The following is a 22386-nucleotide window of genomic DNA, read 5'->3' as shown; positions in this document are numbered from 1 at the left end:
TTTATGAGCGATTTAATCATTTCCAAAACGACCGAGACACCTGAACGACGCCCCCGGAACTTGTACTCCCGCAACTTCACTCACCCTCGACAGAATGCAGGCAATGAGGTAATGATTTCGCATTTTCATCGTATGCCAGTGAATATGGTAGCGGAGGAAACGGGAATTTTTTGTGAGATAACTCACTTCATAATACCCCAGGATTTGGGTAATTACTAAGTTTGCTATTGATTTGTGCCCTATAGTTTGATTCTGGAACAAATGTAATTTCATCTTGACACATCTTGTGGACACAGTAGATCGAGACTCAACTTTTCTGTAAACCATTGATTCAAGCGATTAAACCTGGTACCTGGGTTAAACTCAAAAGGCAAACGTAAAAGTGTTAAGTGGCGGGGCAGAGAGTCGCCGAAAAGCAGGAAGGCGCAAAATTTGAGATCCCGCATCAATACATTGTTCGTGCTCTTCTTGGACTCTGAGGGTCTCATCCATAAAGAATTCCTCCCTAACGGGTCTAAGTTAAGTGTTCCTCCATATGCAGAAATACTGAAATATTTGCGGCAACCATCCCCAGCCTCGTACACCTCCAGTTTATCAAGAAGGCGACTGGATTCTGTCCCACGGCAATGCCTGCGCACAGACTGCCTTTTTGGACAGCAGCGTATAGCCAATATGGGAACCGTGTTACTCAATCACCCCACCCTACTCCCGAGACGTATCTCTCACGGACTTTTTTATATTCCCTGAATAGAAATCGATCCGGGATAACCAGAGATTTTAGGATACTTTGTACATATAACCTGACGCCACTACAAAGTTGAATGCCATATCTAACGATAACTACGCTAGAAGTTCTTAGAACTTGTACTGCCGCTCCCACAAGTGCATTACTACTAATGGGGACTACTTCCAAGTACAGTACAAGTGCTTCAAGTAAGACAATTATGAGTATGAATTATATACACATTCACCGGACTTTCTGAACAGTATTACAGTACTTTTATTGCAATAATGAGAGAAACAAGATACAATATCTTGTCAGGTGTGTTTGAGATCTGAGATCTTGCAATTTTGTTTATATAAATGTATGGGTTAGCAAATTAAAGATGTAATTTCAAGGATGTAGAGTTAATTAATATAGTAATTAGAGTATTAATATAGTAATACACGTTTTCTGTGTATTAAATATTATAAAAATAGTTATATACAGTATATAACATTAAATAATATTATAGAGTATTATGATACTACATGGCTAATTGCCACATACTTAGATACTAACATAATGTTATCAATAAAAATCTGGATGAATTGTTTGTTATTACTTAAGCTTCTATAATTATGTAGTACATAATTTGTTCTTCCTACTCCATTTGCATCAGTTTGGACAAAGTCATTTTTTACTTTTTCTCTACTATTGAATACTATATGAACAACAAATATTTAATAATAGATTTATATGTCTTTCTTCTTTAACATTTATGTATTAGTTTTCATTGAAATTGCATTTAATGGTAGTAACTAAAAAAACAGTAAAATCTCAATAGCGTTTCGCTCAAGATAATTGGCATCTTTTTTCTGATAGAACATCGTCTAACAAGATATATTGGACAGTTTTCTCAAAATAAAAATTATTTTACGAATTTTGCACAAAGTAAACTACATATCATATGTGGAAATATACCTACTGCATCGTACGCTTAAGACATATCACCAGATAATTAATTTTCATGCAGCAAATGAAACTTTAACTAGACAAAGGTACAAAATTAATTGTAAATTCTTTTTCCATCTTCTTTGTTTTATAACCACAAATATATGTTTGTAATTTTCGGACTTAGATCTTCGGTATAACTAACAATAAAACAGTTTTCGATTATGATTTTAACCACTAGCATGTAATTTTTAGTTGTAAATATTGGTCTTATTGATACTGTTATTTGTATTATTTCTTGCAGGGTTTTGGTTTAGGCAAGCGCTCCATAGTAAGTAGAAGTAACTTGATAATAGTATTTTATGATAGTACTTGATAGGTATTAGTATCTAGAATGAGTTTTATTGTTAGACCTTCAACGTTGGCAATTTATTTAAAAACAGAGAGTATGTTGTGATACGCTGTGCTCATAATTTTATTTTTTGAAATAAAAGAATGATTATAGTATAATGTTAGTTACATAATCAGAATCTGATGACGCAAGTTTCTTTTCAATCATTCAGTATTTCAAAGTTAAAATCATCATGAAGCTGAGGATTTTGTTGGACGATGCCAGAATATTGAACAATAAAATCCTAAGACGAGTACTTGTGATCAAGATGTACATGACGGGGAAATGGCTGAATAATGAATAACCATATAATGTAGAAGATCTTTTCTGTTAGAGTAATGAACTGATGAGAACAAACGTGGGAATACCAGGATCTGAAAGTAGAAAGATGTAACGTTTCCAAAAGCGTAAGAAGGAACCGAATAGAGAAAAATACCATTTGAATCGCAGATTAGAGGACAACAATAAAGTCGATCTTGCAGAAATAAAATTGTAAAAACTGTTTATAGTTGGCTAATTACAGAATTCAATGGAGATCTATCGTGAACGCTTCTTTGACTAACCTTGTTTAACAGGACATTGAGTTAAAACTTATGAAAAAATTCATTATAAGCAAAATTGGCAAAATTAGAATATGTTTCTTCGTAAACTTGAAAACTTTTTTTTGCAGGTTCCACTTTCAGGAATAATATATATATATATATATATATATATATATATATATATATATATATATATATATATATATATATATATATATATTCAAAACATCTTTGTGGTTTTGGTGTGTCGATATACTGGCGCAGCGTGTCTTGACGAGGTAATTTAAAAATAAACATACTTGATGATTTTAGCAATGTATTTGCTGTGACACAATCCCACGCCCATCAATTTAAAAATATTATATTGAGGTAAAATCAAATCGGAGTACTAACAGAAATTTCTTTGTGTTTCTTTCCTGTATATGTGACTGAAATATGACCTCAAATGTTGTAGTACATTCTTGGAATATCAAAACTAAACTTGTCTTCCTTCTTACTTCTTAAGTTACTATTTCATAAAGCATTTTAAGAGATACTATAATTCTCGTAAGAGTTTCTTTGACTAATATATATATATATATATATATATATATATATATATATATATATATATATTCTCTGTTAATGTTTTATTTGTGAAATCCTGCAAACATTTCCTAAAATATCAAAGTGGAAAACTAAATATACATGGCTTTATTTTAATTTCAATTTATTTGAAGTTTAAACATTACAGAAGTGTGACAGAGTTTTGTAGATCTTGGCTACACTCTCTGACTAAAGTACCGATACATTGTTAGTTATCTCGAAATTGTTAGTTTGGTTACAGAAGAACTTTTGACACGTTTCCAAAAATTAATAAATATTCTTTTTCTGAAGGTGTGAGTGATTATAATCAGACCACGTAAAAGGAAACTGAAATTCAGGTCTAGTTTATTGTTTTGTTAATTCAATGGTAGAATACATTTGTAATCGTAAACGTTTAATGGAGACATAATAATGAATTTTAATTAGAAAACATAAACAGATAGCGAAGAAACGATGGCAAAGAAAAAATCTTTATTAGTTTGATTGGAATGAGAAAGGAAGAAGTCTCGATATAGGAGTAACAGATTATCAACATTTTTAAATCATTACACTTCATTAGCTCTTCATTTTCCACATAATTACTCTATCTACAAACAGACATCAAATTATCATTTGATTTAGTAACACCATGTATAATTTTTATTACTATTTTATAGTCAATAAGAAAACAAACATTGAGGACTGGTAACGAAAAATCGTCTATAAAAATTACTGGAAAAGAAAAATTATTTATACGGAAGTGAATAACATAATAAAGTCGAAGACCTAAAGTAAGCATTTTGAATGAGCGAACATGAGACAAATAATGAACAAAAGAAACAACAAACACAATTACCAAGCCACATTCCTCGTAGGAAACATATCTTTTTCATAGTTGGTATCCACAGTGTAATAAAGTTCATTCAGTGCACAATGGCGACAGTTACGTGTATAATTGCAATAGTCTGAAGTAAACTTTCGCTCGTCGGTTAATACAATAACTTATTCTATTATTGGGTAGCAAATGAGAAAATTGAAATCTTTGTGCTCCATCACTAGGTGGAAAATATTCGAATTGTTGACGGTGGAATGGGAAATGACCATAGAGATATAATACTTGCAAGAAATTACATTGTAGAACATGCAGAAGTGACGTATTCAGTCTTGTGCTTCGTGCTAAAATCATAGCAATATTATACTGCACTTTACGTTTTCATCATACCAGCACTTTTGATTCCATCAAACTAGGAAATGAAACAATTTGACTTTACACACGAAATAGGTCGTATATGTCGTCTTCTGTATTTCCAATCAAATAAATTTGCATTCACATTACAGCAGTCATACACCAATCTATGTACACATATTATTTTTGTGTAATTTTCTTTATACTTTTCTTTACGTACTCAAGGATCAGGGTGATATCTGAAACACTACATATCGGTGTAAAAGAGAATGCATACCCTCCTTTTTCATCATCACTTACGGTATGATACTATACTATCATTACATTTTGTAACCTACTACTACATGAACAGGATATTAGTGCTGACATTCATCATCACACTGTCCGTTCTCTGTATTGCCTAAACTCTGCGTGGTCAATAAGTTTTACTTGAAACCGAGGAAGATTTTTCAAGTAATCGTCAATTTTGACACTAGAAAATTTACTTCGTTGCCATTTGAGTTAGGTAAAATTTGTTCCTACTGTAAACAACAAATGTTCCTTTCTAGAACTTTTGTTTCCAATAAACATAATATTCGTGATCGTTTTTACTCGTGTTAATAGTCTATTACAAATTTCATTGAATTATATTAAACTGTATTGTCTTATTTCTAAATCGTATAACCTTCTCTTCGGTCTTCGATTTTAGTATCATTACTCACTTCGGAATTTGTTCCTCTATTAGTTTGTAAAATTTCTAGTCTTCGATTTCATAGTACCTAATCATGAATATTTTATTACATTTTTTCTCGTTCGCTATGAATGTCATCGACTTCAAACTTTCACTGATGTTGGACATATAACGTGTGACGATGTGCCATTTTCTGCCTACTTTAGCTCCAACCATCTGATGCATAAGAAACAATTTAAAAGGAAACCCTTTGGAGTAAATTTCTCATGATAATTTCTCTATCATGTGCACCAGAATAACGTACTTTACGTCATCCGAAAAGTCACTCCATTGCTCTTCAACCGTGCTTAATACCTCTCAGAAAGATGATTGGATATCTAGGAAAATTCCTTTTTAATAGGTGTTTCAAAAACGTTAACCTTTGACTGGCAAACCTTTAGAATCAGATCTATGTTTAGGGAAACCTTTATGCCTAGTATCGCCCATATTAACAGCAACCAAAGTGTTTCTATTTCCATGAATCACTGTGTATACAACATTTCAGTAGTAACATAAAACTTTGCACTTGTTATTGTAGACCCAAAAGAAAACCTTATTATTTATATGTAATTTTTGAATTTACTTGTATCTCCAATGCACATATTAAAATTGGTGTTAAATTCCATTTTGAAACCTTCCATAAACATAGGAAATAAAGGTTACATTTTGTAGTCACTCTCATTTTGTATTCGATCTTGGGTACATAGTGATTTTCTACAATACTAATAAAGTAGAACAATGATTCATGAAGACAATAGTGCTGAAACAGGAAAAAAAAATGTTTGTGATTAATGAGAGGTTAGAAACTTATTTTGGAAATATATATATCCAAGCAGATCATTTTTTTCATCTGATTACCGTGCTATTGTCACATACTGACGTTTTAATTTCTAAATGGAATAGAGAAATATAGGTTAAATAATAATAATTTAACTGATGATAGCCTACACAATTTTTCTAGTTTTGTATATACATTAAAATTTTAGAATGTTATGCAGAACATGGTAACATAATTTATACGTTAGGCCTACTAACGGCAATATAATTGAATCAGCAATAAGATATAATATTAACCCGGAAAAGCAAATCGCCTTTTATTACAAATGGACATCCTATCACTTCTAAAACACATTAAGAACATATTTATAATCAAATGTAACACATTTAATTCATCCATCGACAGGCCTTCATAAAATACTAGAAAGCATTGAATAACTGAGCTAAAAAATGTCAAATTTATTCTTTTCTTATATATTTTGTGTTGAGGATTGACGAGGGTAATAGAAACATTTTTCTATACTAAGCTTTCGATTATTTAGTTCTTAATAAACGTGTACTTGTCCTAAATTATCCTGAAATTTCCGTATCCAATGATGTGTATAGTTATTTGTACAGGAAATAATTAGATTTAAACATTTTCTCTTTTAGGCAGATATACCATTGATTGGCGACTTATTCTTTGTAGTAAGTGACTACATTTTTTGAAAGTATTACTAAAAATATTGAATTAAAACAATTATATTCTCAACAATTATTAATATATTGACACACTATAATGAGGCTTAGAAATAATTTCCTTCTCGTAATTACAAATATAAAACTTATATTACATCACTAACATGTAGTTCTTTCTAATAACAATACTATATTAAAGATTACTGTTTATTAACAGCTCTCACGTAAAGAAAACATGAATAAATTTGTAACACACAAATAAATTTTCAGCACTATTGCTGTAACATCCAAAAAAAATTATTGACTTCAGTCTTCAGACGGCCAAGAAATGAAGCAACAATACAAAAGTTTTTAGAAGAATATATAATGTTTGTACAATCTCATAATGTAAATTTAAAAGCTAATATTATTTTTAAGCCATAATCATTATTTATAATATCTGGACATTAATATTCTCTCTCAAATGTAATATTCAGATAAGTAGCTTACAAGTTCAGTATGTTCCAAATGACCAAAGGCACTTGGTTTTGTGCACTAAATAGAGTAATTAGCATTTATTTAGCAGTAAAATATTTTAACAATTTTCTTCCCAACTTTCATACTATCATCACTTTGCTTGTTCTCTGAAAATATAGAAAGGGACATTTGAACAATGCTAAGAAAATACGAAAATATATATTTTAGAAAGTAAAGTTTGGTGGTATTGTAATGATTTTTTGAAACATTAGTTAGAAACATGTAAATAATTATTTCGTTTTTATTTTTAGAAGGGTGGAGGACCAAGACAATCGGTATGTTCATATTTGCTTACGTATTATCAAAATACTGAAAAAATATTTTACTGGTTTGTGAACATCATGACAAAAACATTCAATATTATTCACACACAGTTGAAAGAAATTACAATATTTACCCCAATTTAAAAAAAAATAAATTTGTACCATTTGATCCATTCAAATGGTTGTCTGGAAACTGAAGATATTAAAAATAGTTTACCCCATTCCCTACTCTCATTTTTAAAACCTTTTTTCTACTAGCTAATTTCAATTTTAATTGAATCAATGATTCATAAGTTTGCGTCAATGTGTAGTTATGCATTTTATATTTTTGGTAGCCACATATCAAAAATGTTCTATTTAAGTTGTTTATAGAAATCTTGTTAATATGACAAACATCATTAAAACAAGGATGGAAAAAACAGCTACCTGAAAATGTTCAAAGTGTACCATTCCTCGCTTAAAACCTAAATCTTCCAATTTCTACATATCATTATGTCAATACGTCACCTATCAAACAATAAAATTTTATTACTAGCATTATATAGGTACTGGACATGGTGAATGTACATACCTGAAGACATATGTTGTTAAACTAGTCAAGTGCCAGATGCGTACAACAGTAGAACTAAATTTGGCCTCGTTGACGCAATGATTGAACATTTAGGGTGGTGTATCTCTGCCAGAGATGTTAAATAAGACTTGGCGTACTGTTTTCCATGATATCTGAATCTCAAGAGCACCTATCGGAAACTGACCTTGCATCTGCAGCTTCAGAACCCCTTGCTCTAGGAATAGAGGAATAGAGTTGGCTCATATTTGACAATAAGCCAATTTATTTTTTACTTAAGTTGGAAGTACGAAATTGAATGATAACACTAGTTAACAAAGGTTTTGTTACATAAAAGGAAATACCTGTTCTTAAAGGAACTTTTTGCGCTGAATTCGAATATGCACTCGGTTTTTCTCCATCACGTACGATTTTCCCGTAACGGAGGGATTTTCGGGAAAATCCCTCAAAAATTTCCCTTTTCGTTTATTTTACACCCCAAGATCTTGTCCCCTTGCATATACTAACATAGAAATTATACCTAAGTATACTTTGATTCATATTTAACAAACCCTCCAAGTTTCGTAATTATCGCTTTATTCTTTCTAGAGAAATAAATATGTTTGTATGTATACTGTGTGTACTGTTTATTGCACCTTATAGTAATGCTTTCAGATCTCTTAAGTTGAGGTAAAACGTTTTGCTTTATTACCACAAACACATATATAAAATATAATACAATATAATTTACAAGTGTGACAATTTACAATAAACAATAATACAAATGTACCAAAAGGTCATGAAAACACAATCAAAACTATCACAATATATGAAACTTCCATTGGGTTACAAAAACGTACACTACTTCCTTCTTATGTAAGAAATGTTGCATTCTCTAACAAGACCCCAACAAGAGTCCCCCATCATTGAAGGATCCCATCGTCCCTGGTACCTTTTCTCCATTGGGATTATATCTTGGTGGAATCTTTCCCCCTGTTCGTCGCTGAGAGCACCTAGGTTAGCAGGAAAGAAGCTGAGGTGGGAGTGCAAAAAGTGGATTTTTAAAGACATCGTACAACCCAACTCTTTGTATTTCTGTATCATGTCCTGTACGATTTCTGTATAACTCTCAACTTTGTTATTGCCCAGAAAATTGCGCACAACACACTTAAATGCTGTCCAGGCAGCTAGCTCAGCACTGTTTAACTTGCTGTCAAAGCTATCATCAAGCATTAATTTCCTAATTTGGGGACCAATAAACACTCCCGCTAAAATTTTAGCATCACTCGGGTTAGAGAACTTATCTCGCAAATACTTGAAACCTTCACCAGATGTGCCCATGGCTTTGACAAAGTTTTTCATAAGTCCTAACTTGTTATGAAGTGGCGGTAGTAATATCTTATTAGGATCTACCAAAGGAGCGTATTTGACGTTGCATTCTCCAGGTACGTAATTCACTCTAGGTTCCCATTCCTTCACTTCATAATGTTTGTCATCAGCCCGGCTATCCCATAAACATAAAAAACATTGGTACTTCGTGTAACCGCACTGCAGTCCTAATAAAATACCAACTAACTTGAGATCACAACATATTTGCCAACAATGGTCCTTGTAATTTATAAGATTTAGCAAAGATGACATGGTGTCATAGGATTCCTTAATCTTCACTGAGTGCGCAAGTGGTATAGAAGGTTTTTTATTTCCATTATGTAAAAGGACAGCTTTAAGGGTGACCTTTGACGCGTCGATAAATAACCTCCATTCTTCTGGAACGTAAGGAATTCCTAGCTCCGCCATCAACCCATTTATATCCGTACATACGCACACATTATCTTGCATTGAGAAATAGCTTGAAAATTGAACATGCCTTTTCCTGTACACTGATATGTTCGTTTCTGCATCCAATAAGGTCCACTGCTGGAGTCTTGATCCCAGAAGTTCCGCCTCTTGTTTTGTCAGGTGCAAATCACGGACTAGGTCATTAAGTTCACATTGCCGGATGAAATGTGGCTCGCGAACACAGTCAGGGATGAACGTTGGATCCTTGGATGTACATGTTGATGTCGATGGTTCATCAAGGTCATGATCATCATCAGAGTCTTTTAGCCATATCTCTTCCCAGTTGGTAGGGGGCTCGGGAAGTGGAAGTTCTTTTGCATTCTATTACATTTGGTAACATATATTGATAACCATTTCATGAACAAAACGAGAAAACTTGGAGAATTGTATATATATGCATTAAGATATACATATACTGTACGTTTAAAAAAATATACTTTGGAAGTACATTCTATTTTTATACACGTTACGGAGAGCAATACAAGTGTGTTGTTGACTATTGTAAATATTCATTTTTATGTCTGTGTTTGTAGTAATAAAGCAAATAGTTTTTACCCCAACTCAGGAGATCTGAAAGCATTACTATCAGGTGCAATAAACAGTGCACACAGTATACATACAAATATATTTATTTCTCTAGAAAGAACAAAGCGATTTTTACGAAACTTTTAGGGTTTATGAAATATAAATCATGGTATACTTAGGTATAATTTCTATGTTACTATATGTAAGGGGACAGGAGCTAGGGGAATAAAATATCTGAAAAAGGGTAATTTTTGAGGGAATTTCACGAAAATCCCTCTGTTACGGGAAAGCTGTACGTGATGGAGAGAAACCGAGTGCATATTCGAATTCAGCGCAAAATGTTCCTTTAAAATCAGGGTTCATGATTTTTCTCATGTAAAAACAAAAAGTTTAAATTTGTTAACTAGTGTAATCTCAGAGGTTTAGTGATACGATTTGTGTTTGTGTATAGCATAAACAATAAAGATGGTTCTTTAAAATATTATTAAAATTTTCATATTATTTTGATAAAGAATGATAGATGTACCCTTCTTCAAGATATATCTTTTTAAGACCAGAATGACATGTTCGTGTTGATAGGATGTCTAAATAAGGTTGCAACTAAATGTACTTCCAAATCCGAGATACATTCCTCGAGTAACAGATCGTTTTATACGGTATAGTTTATTGTGTAGATGAAAAATGTGTGCATTATGAAATTATAAAATTATGAAATTAAGATTCTTCTTTCGCTCGTTAGAATGGAAAATGTTACAATACTTATACAGATAACGTCTAAAAGGAAAGAAAAACAACACACAAATAAGCATAGTGAAAATTAAATTTGTTAATACTTAGAGGAAATTGATCAACAAACACACACTCTCTCTCTCTCTCACACACACACACACACACACACAATGGTGGCTTTGAAAAGCATCATCAAATTTTCAAGAATAAAATTGTAGGGGTTCATATATTATGTGAAAATCTTACTAACTGTTGCTCGTGTGCCGAAATCAAATCAAAACTTAAAGATAGTAATAATTATGTGAAAACTGGTGGTTGCAATGCGGGTTAGGCTGATGCATTAGAATTTTTAATTTGAAGATGACTTTATTCTCTGCAGTACTGCAACTGCTAGGAAATATTAAGTTTTTAGAAGTGTTTAGTACTGAAGCTAGGTAAAGTTAATTGAATGATAAAACACTGCGTTATGTGTTGTTAAGTGTAATCACTATAATATTAAACTTTTATATTCCTTTCGTCATGATATTGTAATAAATGTTTAAGTATAGCATTCTTGGGAAGTTCTACGTTGATTTTGAAGATCTTTTTAAAGTATTTGCTCTGTAAAGCTACACAAATTAAGTATGTTTTAGCAGGTGTTTGATGAGCAAATATGATGGATGCCTAATTTCTCCGCATAATATGAACATACAAATAAAATATTAATTCATATGATCAATTGTGATTCATAATAGAATATCAACTAAATTCTCTAAAATTAAATTGTAAAAACATATTTCTAGAGTAATGTATTTTCTAGCTGACATATCTGCTCAAGCGTAGAATATCATCAAGAAACTATGATATCTTCGCGAAATCTATTTTGTTTGAAACGATCCAACTATGTCTTCTCTTCATTTAGATACGATATAATAGTATGAAAGATAACTTGATGTATCTACCGTATATAGTATCAGAAATTACGTGAATATTCTTGTGGAAGACTATACATGTTATTGTTAACTTCAGAATACCATTTTAACACTTATATGTAAAAAGGAATGTTACATAAGCTACTTTGGGAAGCAATATCGATTTACTAGTATTAAACTTTTGTAAATACTTAAAATACAATACAATGAAATCATTCACCATTGAATGTGTGACATATAGCAGTCATGTATTCTTTTACTATAATTATCAATTTATATCATTTCCTATAAGAAAACATATAATATATGCTTTCTTTCCTAGGGTTCCAGTGAAGGACCGAGGTTACTAATTGTAAGTCATTTTTAATTTATATATAAAGATTACTGTTCTACTCTCACTCTAATACATACTTACAAGTGTGTGTATTTTATAAACTGGTCATTTTTATTTAAAGTGTTTTTATCATTTTGCTATAATGGTTACTGAATTTAAGGACGTAATATATAGAGAACGTGAAAATATTTGTCTCAAATGAATCTCACTACATGGAGATACAAAAAATAGGCTGAAACCTCAACTTGAAAAATAATAGGCGGAAAGTACAAACGTTATTTTAGTACGATTATAGGTTAGTAATTGTTGGTAGTTATTGAATGAGTCCACGGGCTGGTAATGTTTTCAAATAAAGGCACATACATATATTAGTAGGTTGCTAGGGGATATACTGTGTAGACAGTTAATTAATGTAATGGATGTAGATTATGGAATCTAGATGAATATGGAATTTGATTGATAATTGTTATATATTAATCTGTTAAGGCGTGATTGTTAGATTGATCAGAAAATATAATAATGATATAGTATGGTTTTAGTGACTAGAGTAATGTTGAGATGTATATGCATTTTAAGATATTTGTGGAATATTATTCATACATTTCACTGTGTTGAAGTAGGCACACATTAAGAATAAAGGTATAGAACAATTAAGCAGTTATATATATTGTCATAATTATTAACATTGGCGCAGTCGGTAGGATAAATGTTAATAATCTTTACTTTTAAGTTTTAACTTTTAACTTTACTAACTATAACTTTTAAACGAATGATAAAAGCGCTGATATAGAGTACCATACAATTATTGTTGGTCGCATTATGGTCTACCTCACTACACAATGAAGTTATCGTGCACCTAATTCAACACATTGTTGCATTACTTAAAAATTGCACTCCTTCTGATTATAGTGAGTTTTAAATCTTATGTGAAAGAGAAACGTAGCTTATTACTCTCTTCATACGCTGTACCAAGCTAAGAAAGCTACAATATTACAAGCACAAAAAAATATCCAAATTTTGTAGTTATAAAGCACTAATAATTGATGTGAGACGCAGGTGCTAATGCACATCCGAAATACCTAAAGTCCCATAATCTAATGATATTTTCGAACTAAGAGTTCAATGATTTGAAATTATATTATTTTTAAGTAATTTATTTCGAAAATATGTATCGATAAGTATTGTTTTACGTAGAAAATATTACATATACTTAGTATCACAATTCTGTTTATATGATTTCAAATTTCATATGAAGCAATACGGGTAAAATTAAAAATATCATAATTGTTACATTACCTAACATTGCGTATTAATCAGAAAATTTAAAAGAGCTTTCTCGATTACGTTGCCCTTATAACTTTAAAACAATAATTGTTGAAGGTGAATTTACAATAACCTTAGGAAATTAGATAATTTTAAGCACTGTGGGAAACTAGTTGTGTGTGCAATACCTCTAAAACAGTTTGATTTGTGAAATTGCTTCAAATGACATTGTAACCTTAACATCTATTTTGTGCTTTTGATGTACTTATTCTAGCATCTTTCACTCGTGGATGCTTTTAAAAAAGGTAAAACATTCAAGTCCTGGGAAGCCAAGTCATATTTCTTCGGAATTAATCATATCGTAGTCTAGATGTGCAGTTCCAAAGTTTTTTTATTTGTGTTATTGCTGGTATAAAGGCTTCAACGTTTGAGTGGGCCGGGGTGCCTCAATAGGAAAGCGTTCAACTCAGTCGCATGGAGCCCCTGGTTTGATACAAGGTAGCGCGAGGTTTGGTTCTGGATAGACAAACATCATGTGCGTAGAGTTTTCCGGAATTTTTCCATTTCCTCTCACTTTCTCCATTCCTCCATTTCATTCATTTCTTATTTTTGCCGTCTTCTTTATCCCACACGGTATGTCCTGCGATCTTGAATCAAAAGTTGCAATTTCGTTTTTAAATATTTAACTACGTTTGATACTTTAGCGTCGGCAATTCGAAGAGCTGAATATTAAATGTAACGGGTTACATTAAGGTTTACATTTAAATTTTAAATACCTCATAGCCTGACCTAGTAGCCCTAGAAATAATGTAGCTTTAAGTTGCATGATTAACACTGTTACTCCGATAGTGTCACATAGAATAGCAAACAATACTTCCATGCCAAAAACTTCATGGTACTAATATTAAGTGTTTTTTGTTTATCAGATTAAAGGACATGTTTATCAGTTTAAAGGACACGGTAGAAGGACATGTGACCATAAGCTATTCATGTATGTATATGAGTGTATACATGCACACACATACACACACAAAGTATATATATATATATATATATATATATATATATATATATATATATATATATATATTAGTGAACTAGAACAATAAACTGTAAGTGTGTGTGTGTGTGTGTACAAAGTGTTAATGAAATAAATCAACAAAACAACAGATGATTCCTCACATCAAAATAATGGATGAAGTTCATATGGACCTTTGGGGAAATTTGCATAGATTCAGAGCAAAAAGTCGCTGTAAAAATCTCGAATAAGCTAAATTTCAAGAGGACATGTTTCGAATTCGAGAAACTGTGGATGGTAGTCGTTATCAGCGTAAAGGAAGTCATGCATACGCCGTCCAAAATGCACATTTCTATAATGTTCAACCGGTGTACAATGTATTACCTGCAGGATGAAATTGCCAAACATGGTATCAACCGAAGTTTGAAATGTGCTCCGATTTTATGATTGCTGCAAAGTAGGGAAAGTATAAATCTCGATAGCACTGAACAAGGTATGCTCTAGCGGGTTAACGGAAGTCTTAAGAATCGTCAACAGCACGGTCTCTCGTATTCGGGAAAACGCATACTTCTGGTGGTTTCTTTCAACCTTATTAGTGAAGAAAAACTTGAAATATACGTAGACGAAATACATCGCATTATATGTTTTTCTGAATACAAATACCACGGAGCTGCCGGTTACTAACACTTCCAACTTCCCTCCGAATCATTGGATCTCTACTGTTATCAAACATTACCTTCTGCCTATTTTGATCCCTCCTTGGGATAAAGATGTATCTGAAAAGTCAGTTTAGAGCATATCTGAAAATTGTACCGTTTAGGGAACACTCTCTATATTTGATGAAATATGCACTTTTGGATTGCGTACGCGAAGCTTTCTTTACGCTGATAATGACCACCATCAGTAAATTCTGGAATTCGAAACTAGGTATGTTCAAATTTAGACTTTTCGCTACTTTGGACAGTCCTAGCTTAAAAAATATGCACGTTTCGCCAAAGGTCCATATTAAGGCTTTTTAAAATATTTTGATGTGAGGAATTACCTCTTACAGTTTGTGTGTATAAATAGTCATTAACACGGTGTATACAGAATTTATAAGGTATTAAAGAACCATACCGGAAAATGTCCTAAGTGGTTCCTTCATTAAAATTAGAGAAACAGTTCATATCAACTTCTAAATAAAAGTGCATAGTTTCTGAACTAGTGTTGCTTAAAGTTTTGGAACAGCTAAACTTGAACGCGGGCTCTTTTGAATTTAAGAAATTCGTGGAGTGGTGGTGCACATTAGCTTAAAGAAAGTAATACATAGACAATCAAAAGATATATACTTCTTAATGTCCAATGGATGCGTAAGAGATTTTCTACAGCGTATAATTCCCAGATATGATCTGAAGGTAATTCTTAGATTTCAACTTAACTCAAGATGGTTCCAAAATAGGTACAAACTAAGCTTTGTAAAAAGTGTAGGCGGAAAGCTTCGGCGAGAAAGCTGCACATTTTAAAGGAATAGCGAAGTTCAAGTAATAAAAATTATTAGCTTCCAAAGAAATTTCAGAGACAATAAGAATAAATGTTGTACTTATGCTCTTAATAAAAAGGTTTAAAGCATAATTTGCTTATGTACATATTTTTCATGTAGCTAGAGGAATATCAATATTATTTTCTTACCTTATTTGCAATACTGGTTAAACTAATACTTGCATTTCTTTTATTTCTATCTAGAAGTTTGTAAACTGTTTTTGGAAGAAATATGTATAATATGTGCAAGAAGTAAAATATATTCTCTTTTATCTATTTCAGCTTGATTTTGTGAATAACCTATTTGGGGTAAAGTCTTATTTTTTATGTATTTCACTAATATTATGGAGTAAAAATGTTTCTAAGAATTACGTTGGTAATAAGTTCCAAAGTAATTAATCATATCGATAATGTCCCAAATTTTATACAGTATTCCAGTATAATTAATTTGGATTCTTGTGGTATGTGAACGTAAGTTCTATACTTGTATCTTGCTGCACCTTTTATCGATGATCGATTTGAGAGTATTCTTCGAGATTACTGTAACTTGTAGTGAGATACAACGTTAAGTGCTAAACTACCCTCTAGGAATACAGTTTCCTGTTCACTGATGTAATGATGACGAAATTTCTTGTTGAACACTTGAATATTATGCGATCTATCTTGCCAACAATAATTTCTTCAGCTTATTGCAATTTATGAAGGTAACATGCAAGTCGTCAACACTTATTACAGACAACATTAATTTAATTACTGTTAAGGATGAAATCTATTGATATCGGAATTAAGTCATAAACGGTTATCACATAAAAAATCATTTACAGTAGATGACCTAATTCAATATTCGTGATAAGATTTAATATTCACTATAAATTGTATTAGTTCATGGAATTCACCTAATACAAATTCTATATTAACGAATCATTACATTTTCACACTACAAATTTTAATAATGTATTTTGTAATATTAATATATGTATTTGAACTTTATTTTATGCCATTAACATATCCAATGCTGTATTTAAGATCGGTAACTTATTTTTAACCAATATGGTACTAGTAAAATAACGGCAACTGTAGTCAACATATTTCTAAATATTTTCCCTTGCGGTTGTGATTACTGTTTTATCGGTAAAGCTTAGTTATTATTTTTATGCGTATTTAGAAAATCGAATATGTCATTCTTTTTAGTACAAATTTATGTACTAAAGGTTTCTGACTTGATATTACAAAGAATTATGTTTTAATCAACCAGTAATCAGGGCACTCTGTAGTGCCAGGCTAATAAAATAGTGTGTTTCGATAAGCTTGAATGTCGTTGGATATCAAAAGAAATTTAGCTGCTTGCTCGAATGTATTCTACGTAGAAAAGAACCCACGTATACGAAGCAAAACATATAGTTTTTATTTAAGTGATATCAGCTGTGACGATATGGTAGTGTTGCGATATGAAAACTATAATTGGTAGAAGTAAAAATCTTAAATATCATGATGACTTTGTGATATACCGGTGGCAAAATGTAGAGAACAAATTATTCTAGGAACACATGATTTTCTAAGTGATAATTCTTATCTTTGTTCTCCTTAAAACTGGTTATGGTAAATGTGCAGCTAGTGCAAAATGTGACCATATGGCTCTCCTCCATGGGCGAGTATCAACAAATACTTTTTCCTGTCACACTCAACTTGATGGAGCTCCAGAAAGTGTAATCACGGTAGCAATTAAGAATGTTTACACTATTTGACACATCTAATGAAAATTATTTAATTTCAGTTTTCTTTGAGTATATTATTTAAAAATAATTTTTCTTTTATTTTGGAATTCTCTTGTTTTGAATATAATAACAATGCATTTCCAAATCTCAAACCTTACAGGATGAATAGAATAGTATTATTTTTCTCTTGAATGTAAATAACGTAGATGTAATATAAACGTATATGCAAACCTTCATTGCACATTCATAATTTCTCCTTCTGCTTAATTGTTTGGAAAATCAAATCACAAATCAAGTTTAGATAAGAAATTGAACAAGATTTCCAAGTATCTAGTTGTAATTTCTGTTATATATTTCTTAGAATTACTTTGTTTTCATTGATATATTTTTATAAATATACTATTTAGACTATTAGTACACCTCTCTATAAACTACGATATATGTACAAATACTGTACAAATGATAAACATTTTCTTGTAGTGCAAAATTAATAATTTTATCTTATATATATATATGTAATAACAACGAAAGATATATAGATGCATTAGCTGTTAAAAAATAAAATGCTTATTTTCACACTAAAGTATTATTGCCACTTGAAGCAATTGCAGATTTGAGAAAATCGGTTCCCTGAACAATGTATAAATTTTAAAATTGTGGATCCTTGTACCATAGAAAACTATGTATCCAAATGCAGTTTAAACATTATATAACACTAATCACGTAGCAAACAGAAAACAGAAAAAAAAAACAATTTTATTGTATGTACCACACGACATAAACATAAAATCACTTGCATGTTTAAAGGTTTTAGCGAATTGTAGCATGTGAGTATATGAGGTAGTACACCTGATCTACGATCGAATATTCACCAAGTTCACTCTTTCTTTCCGTAGAGGAACATATATCAATGTAGTACTAGTGTTTTAGATATTGGTTTGTATGGTTAGATTTTTACTTTACTATAAGGCTGGATGTGTGAATCTTTTCTATTTTTACTTTCTTGTTGAAAAAAGAAATCATGCCCATTGTCTAATCGGAATATTATTAATCGTGTAGTGCTCGTACGGAGTTGAAATGTAGTATAAATTCTGTAACTTCATATTACAATTGAAAATACTCAGATGAAATTAAAGACAAATGTAAGATATTCTATAACAACAAGCTGTAAAGAACATAGATGTTTTTCTTTCTATTAAGTTTTATAATATTTCTGTAGTGTCTTGTGTGAACTTCAAAGAGAAAGATAATGATAAAATTTATAGATTTTATTAGAAATTGGGCGCTTATATTCTTTAAAACATTCATTAGATCGCGAACTGGTACGGGTACCGTGTCCATTTTCATAGTAAGGAGCGAAATATACTATAGGAAAACATGCGTTTTCTTTTGTGACAGATAGTTCATCAGAAACATTAAATCTCTCTTAATGGTGTATTGCATTTATTTAATGATTTATGTTTTGCTCTTTTTTAAATTAGTTAAACGAAAAACATTATATTTTTTTCTTTTTTCTTTTTCGTAGCCCAAAGGACACCGATCATTCGTAAGTATCATTATTATTAGCGGTTTACACAATATATGTAACACTTGGCATGTGGATAATATTTCTTCGACGTACGTGATATTTATTACGTAATGCTATATATACTATTTGTTATTGGCTATATAAGTTACTTATGTAATATATGTTACATATAAGAAATTACGTTATTTAGGGTATGTTTGTTGTGTTAGATGTATATGCTCAAATATGTGTGCACAAAACTATGATAACGGTGTATTAACTTGTCGGCTAAATGATAGTTAAATCATTTGTTACACTTTCCCCTAAACCAAGACCTTCCAAGAAAGTATTTTTTGCAGTAAAATATTTATTTACACGTTGATTAATTGTAGACGAGAAAGGAAGACCAGCGCTACACAAATACTTCGAACAAAATGTGAATATTGTTCTATAAAGAATGTACTTTTGAAGTTCACCTCGCACTTCACTCTGCAGGGCTAGTGAAGCAAATTATTATATAAAATTTTTTACTTATATGTTGCTCAGTGAATTCCCTTCGAAATCACCGTTACTTTACAATGTTCCACGAAGTATTAAAAACTTCTTTTTTAAAACGTTTACACGTTTTTTGCCATATTTTTATTTCCTTGCATAAAACCCACTATCTTAACTATTTATGCGACTTTTCGTTTGTAATGTTAGAGTATATTAACTTTTGAAAATGAAATAAAATAATTAGTCCCCAATTATTCTTACCTATGCTTTCGTCATATATAATATTATTTCTATAAAGTACACCTAAATGATGTTTACTTTTTATATGTATAATTTACTAAATAATAATATAGTTCATTTTGATTAAAATTTGTTTGTTAACATAACATTTTTCAGCATTGTGGCTTAGCAATTTATATATATGAAAATAAAATAATCGCGAAGCATTTTATACTAGGATACAATAATGATTAACAAGTTTAACGCTTCTGGATTTTTAAAGGACTTTCAGTAAGATAGCTACTGCTTCAGTACTACTCGGCAGATTTTCTTGGTTGCACGTCATTTTCTTCAGAATGAAACCTGCTTAGCGATCTCAAAACAACCATGGCCAAATAAACAGAAAGGGAAATTAGGGGAGAATCGGGAAAAATCCTTCCAAAAATTCCATTTTGAGAATTGTGTCCTCCTAAAATGACCACGGGTGAATGTACATAAAAAAAGATGCGCGGGATATTCTTTATATTTTGCGTAACCACCAGTACGATATTGTTTCTAATTATCGTAATTAAAAGTATTTCCCAATCCTGTTGTAATGTGCAAAATCGATGGAAAAAGATAGGATCTGAAATAATAATGTTGGGGAAAGAGCAATATTGATTCTATTTTCATGGTTGATATATGATTTTGTTCAGAATAAACCCAGCTTTCAGATGCTATAATACTCATGGCCCAGCAAAGTATGTGTAGAGTAGGAATTAGAAGAAATTGAGGAAAATCCTTTAAACACCCCTTTTTGGAAATTCAGCCCACCTGGAATGGCCACGAGTGAACTTACTTGCTTATAATATACTACAAAAATAGGCGGGTGTATTCTAAATATTTTCAATAACCAGCAGTGCGATATTGTTTGTAGTTACGGGAAAGTAGTATTTTCAAATCCTGCCGTAATGTAGAGAATCGGAAAAATGTAAATATTTTTTTTCATGCCGCACAAGTCTATAAACAACAATAAAACTAAAGAATTATTTGTCACTAGTCCACACAGGTGGAGAGGAACGTTCCAAGACCTGCAAAATAATTCGTAACAACGAATTATTTCATATCACAACAAAGTATCTTTTCTCCCCAAAGAAGGTCTGTATCGCCAAGATGGAGGAGGTTTGGTTGCGAGAAAGGGAAATAAAACGCACAGGACTACTCATTATGAACTCAGGCAATGACGAATTTCAACCGTCAGCAACAACAAACACCTCTCTTTGTTTCTGCGAGCAAGGAACTTTTATCAACATTGCTCTAACATGTGTAAATAGCTCTTTCATTTAACAACCGACTTTTAAGTATGACCTCATTTCTTCAAAGAGGTGAACACGTTTCAAAACTTCCTTTGTTTTTGGTGATTTTTTTTCAGACAATATGGCACGAAACAATAATTTGGATGAAGTACATAGTTAACCCTTAACTGGTCTGGTAAAAAAAAGTCACATTTGTCTGCTGGTGGGGTATCTGAAAACCCCACATTAAAAATTACACTTTAAATCTTCTAGTAATAGTTCTATTTTTTTTGTAATATTTGCAGACATGATTACACACAATCAGGACAAAGCTACAAATGATATTTCTTGCAAATTCTTGCACTTGTAAAAATACACCTTCAAGGGACATCATCAAGTGTCTGGCTCCGATTTCAATGATTATTTGTTTCTGATGAGGGCATGCATGCATTATTTTTCATGGCATAAATTTTTATTAACAAATTGAGGTGTCATATGCTATGGTATTCATTTTTCAAAATTTCACTTTCATTCAAAATGGCGGATTTCAAGATGGCTGCTGTCAGATTACATTAAACTTACCACTTCCTTATAGGCCTAATATGTATTACTGAAGCTTTTAGTCATTTATTATCATTAATACGCGGGTTAGAAGTGGAGGTAAGGGACAGATGATGAACTGTGTTTACTTTTTTACTGTATGACATGAATGGTCACTCTCAATGTTAAACTCTCAATGTTCAAACAGCATCGTATGCACAAGTCTACTACAAAATGAAATTACCATTTGTAGTACTTTCAGTATGAAGACACAACCTTTTATGTTTTTTTTTTAAAAAAAAGAACAACAATTTTCTTTGAGAGCAAAAGTAAAATTTAATAAAGAAAATAAACTTCCGTAACTTTGCTCCTGGGGTATTTTTATTCTCCAGCAAGGTGTTATTATTACCGATAAAATCATAAGGACGTTCAAACAGCATCGTATGTACAAGTCCACTACAAAATGAAATTACGATGAAAAACAGAAACATCTGCAGACAATAAGAAAATCTGCATTGCTGGAAGGAGGCCGTGGGGTACACCCCATCAGCACGGTTAAGGGTTAATGAAGACTGATAATCGACTCTATTACTCCATGAAGTCGTGGTTACTTCACAAGTGTCTAAGGGGTTAAATGCTTGTATTTTTTACCCATTTTGTTACACTTTAATG

The 22386-nt window shown here is 31.5% G+C and overlaps 1 protein-coding gene across 4 annotated transcripts in view; it reads left to right on the top strand.

Moving 5' to 3' along the window:
* The window catches only part of LOC145662003 (uncharacterized), a 202782-nt gene that overhangs the window by 100048 nt on the left and 80348 nt on the right, over positions 1-22386 (top strand). For 2 of the 4 annotated variants that reach the window (XM_081727339.1, XM_081727338.1), the window contains exons 14-19: positions 1959-1985; positions 6475-6510; positions 7269-7292; positions 12154-12183; positions 16247-16273; positions 19205-19225. In XM_081727339.1, coding sequence (XP_081583465.1) covers positions 1959-1985; positions 6475-6510; positions 7269-7292; positions 12154-12183; positions 16247-16273; positions 19205-19225 — 165 coding nt within the window. The remainder of the gene's footprint in view (positions 1-1958; positions 1986-6474; positions 6511-7268; positions 7293-12153; positions 12184-16246; positions 16274-19204; positions 19226-22386) is intronic. The other 2 variants (XM_081727340.1, XM_081727341.1) reach the window with 2 other exon arrangements.

This window comes from Thermobia domestica, chromosome 10 (assembly GCF_964235325.1).
Source record: "Thermobia domestica chromosome 10, izTheDome1.hap1.1, whole genome shotgun sequence".
Classification (NCBI taxonomy): Eukaryota; Metazoa; Arthropoda; class Insecta; order Zygentoma; family Lepismatidae; genus Thermobia; species Thermobia domestica.
Note: the sequence above shows the minus strand (reverse complement) of the source record. Positions and strands in the feature narration are given on the sequence as shown.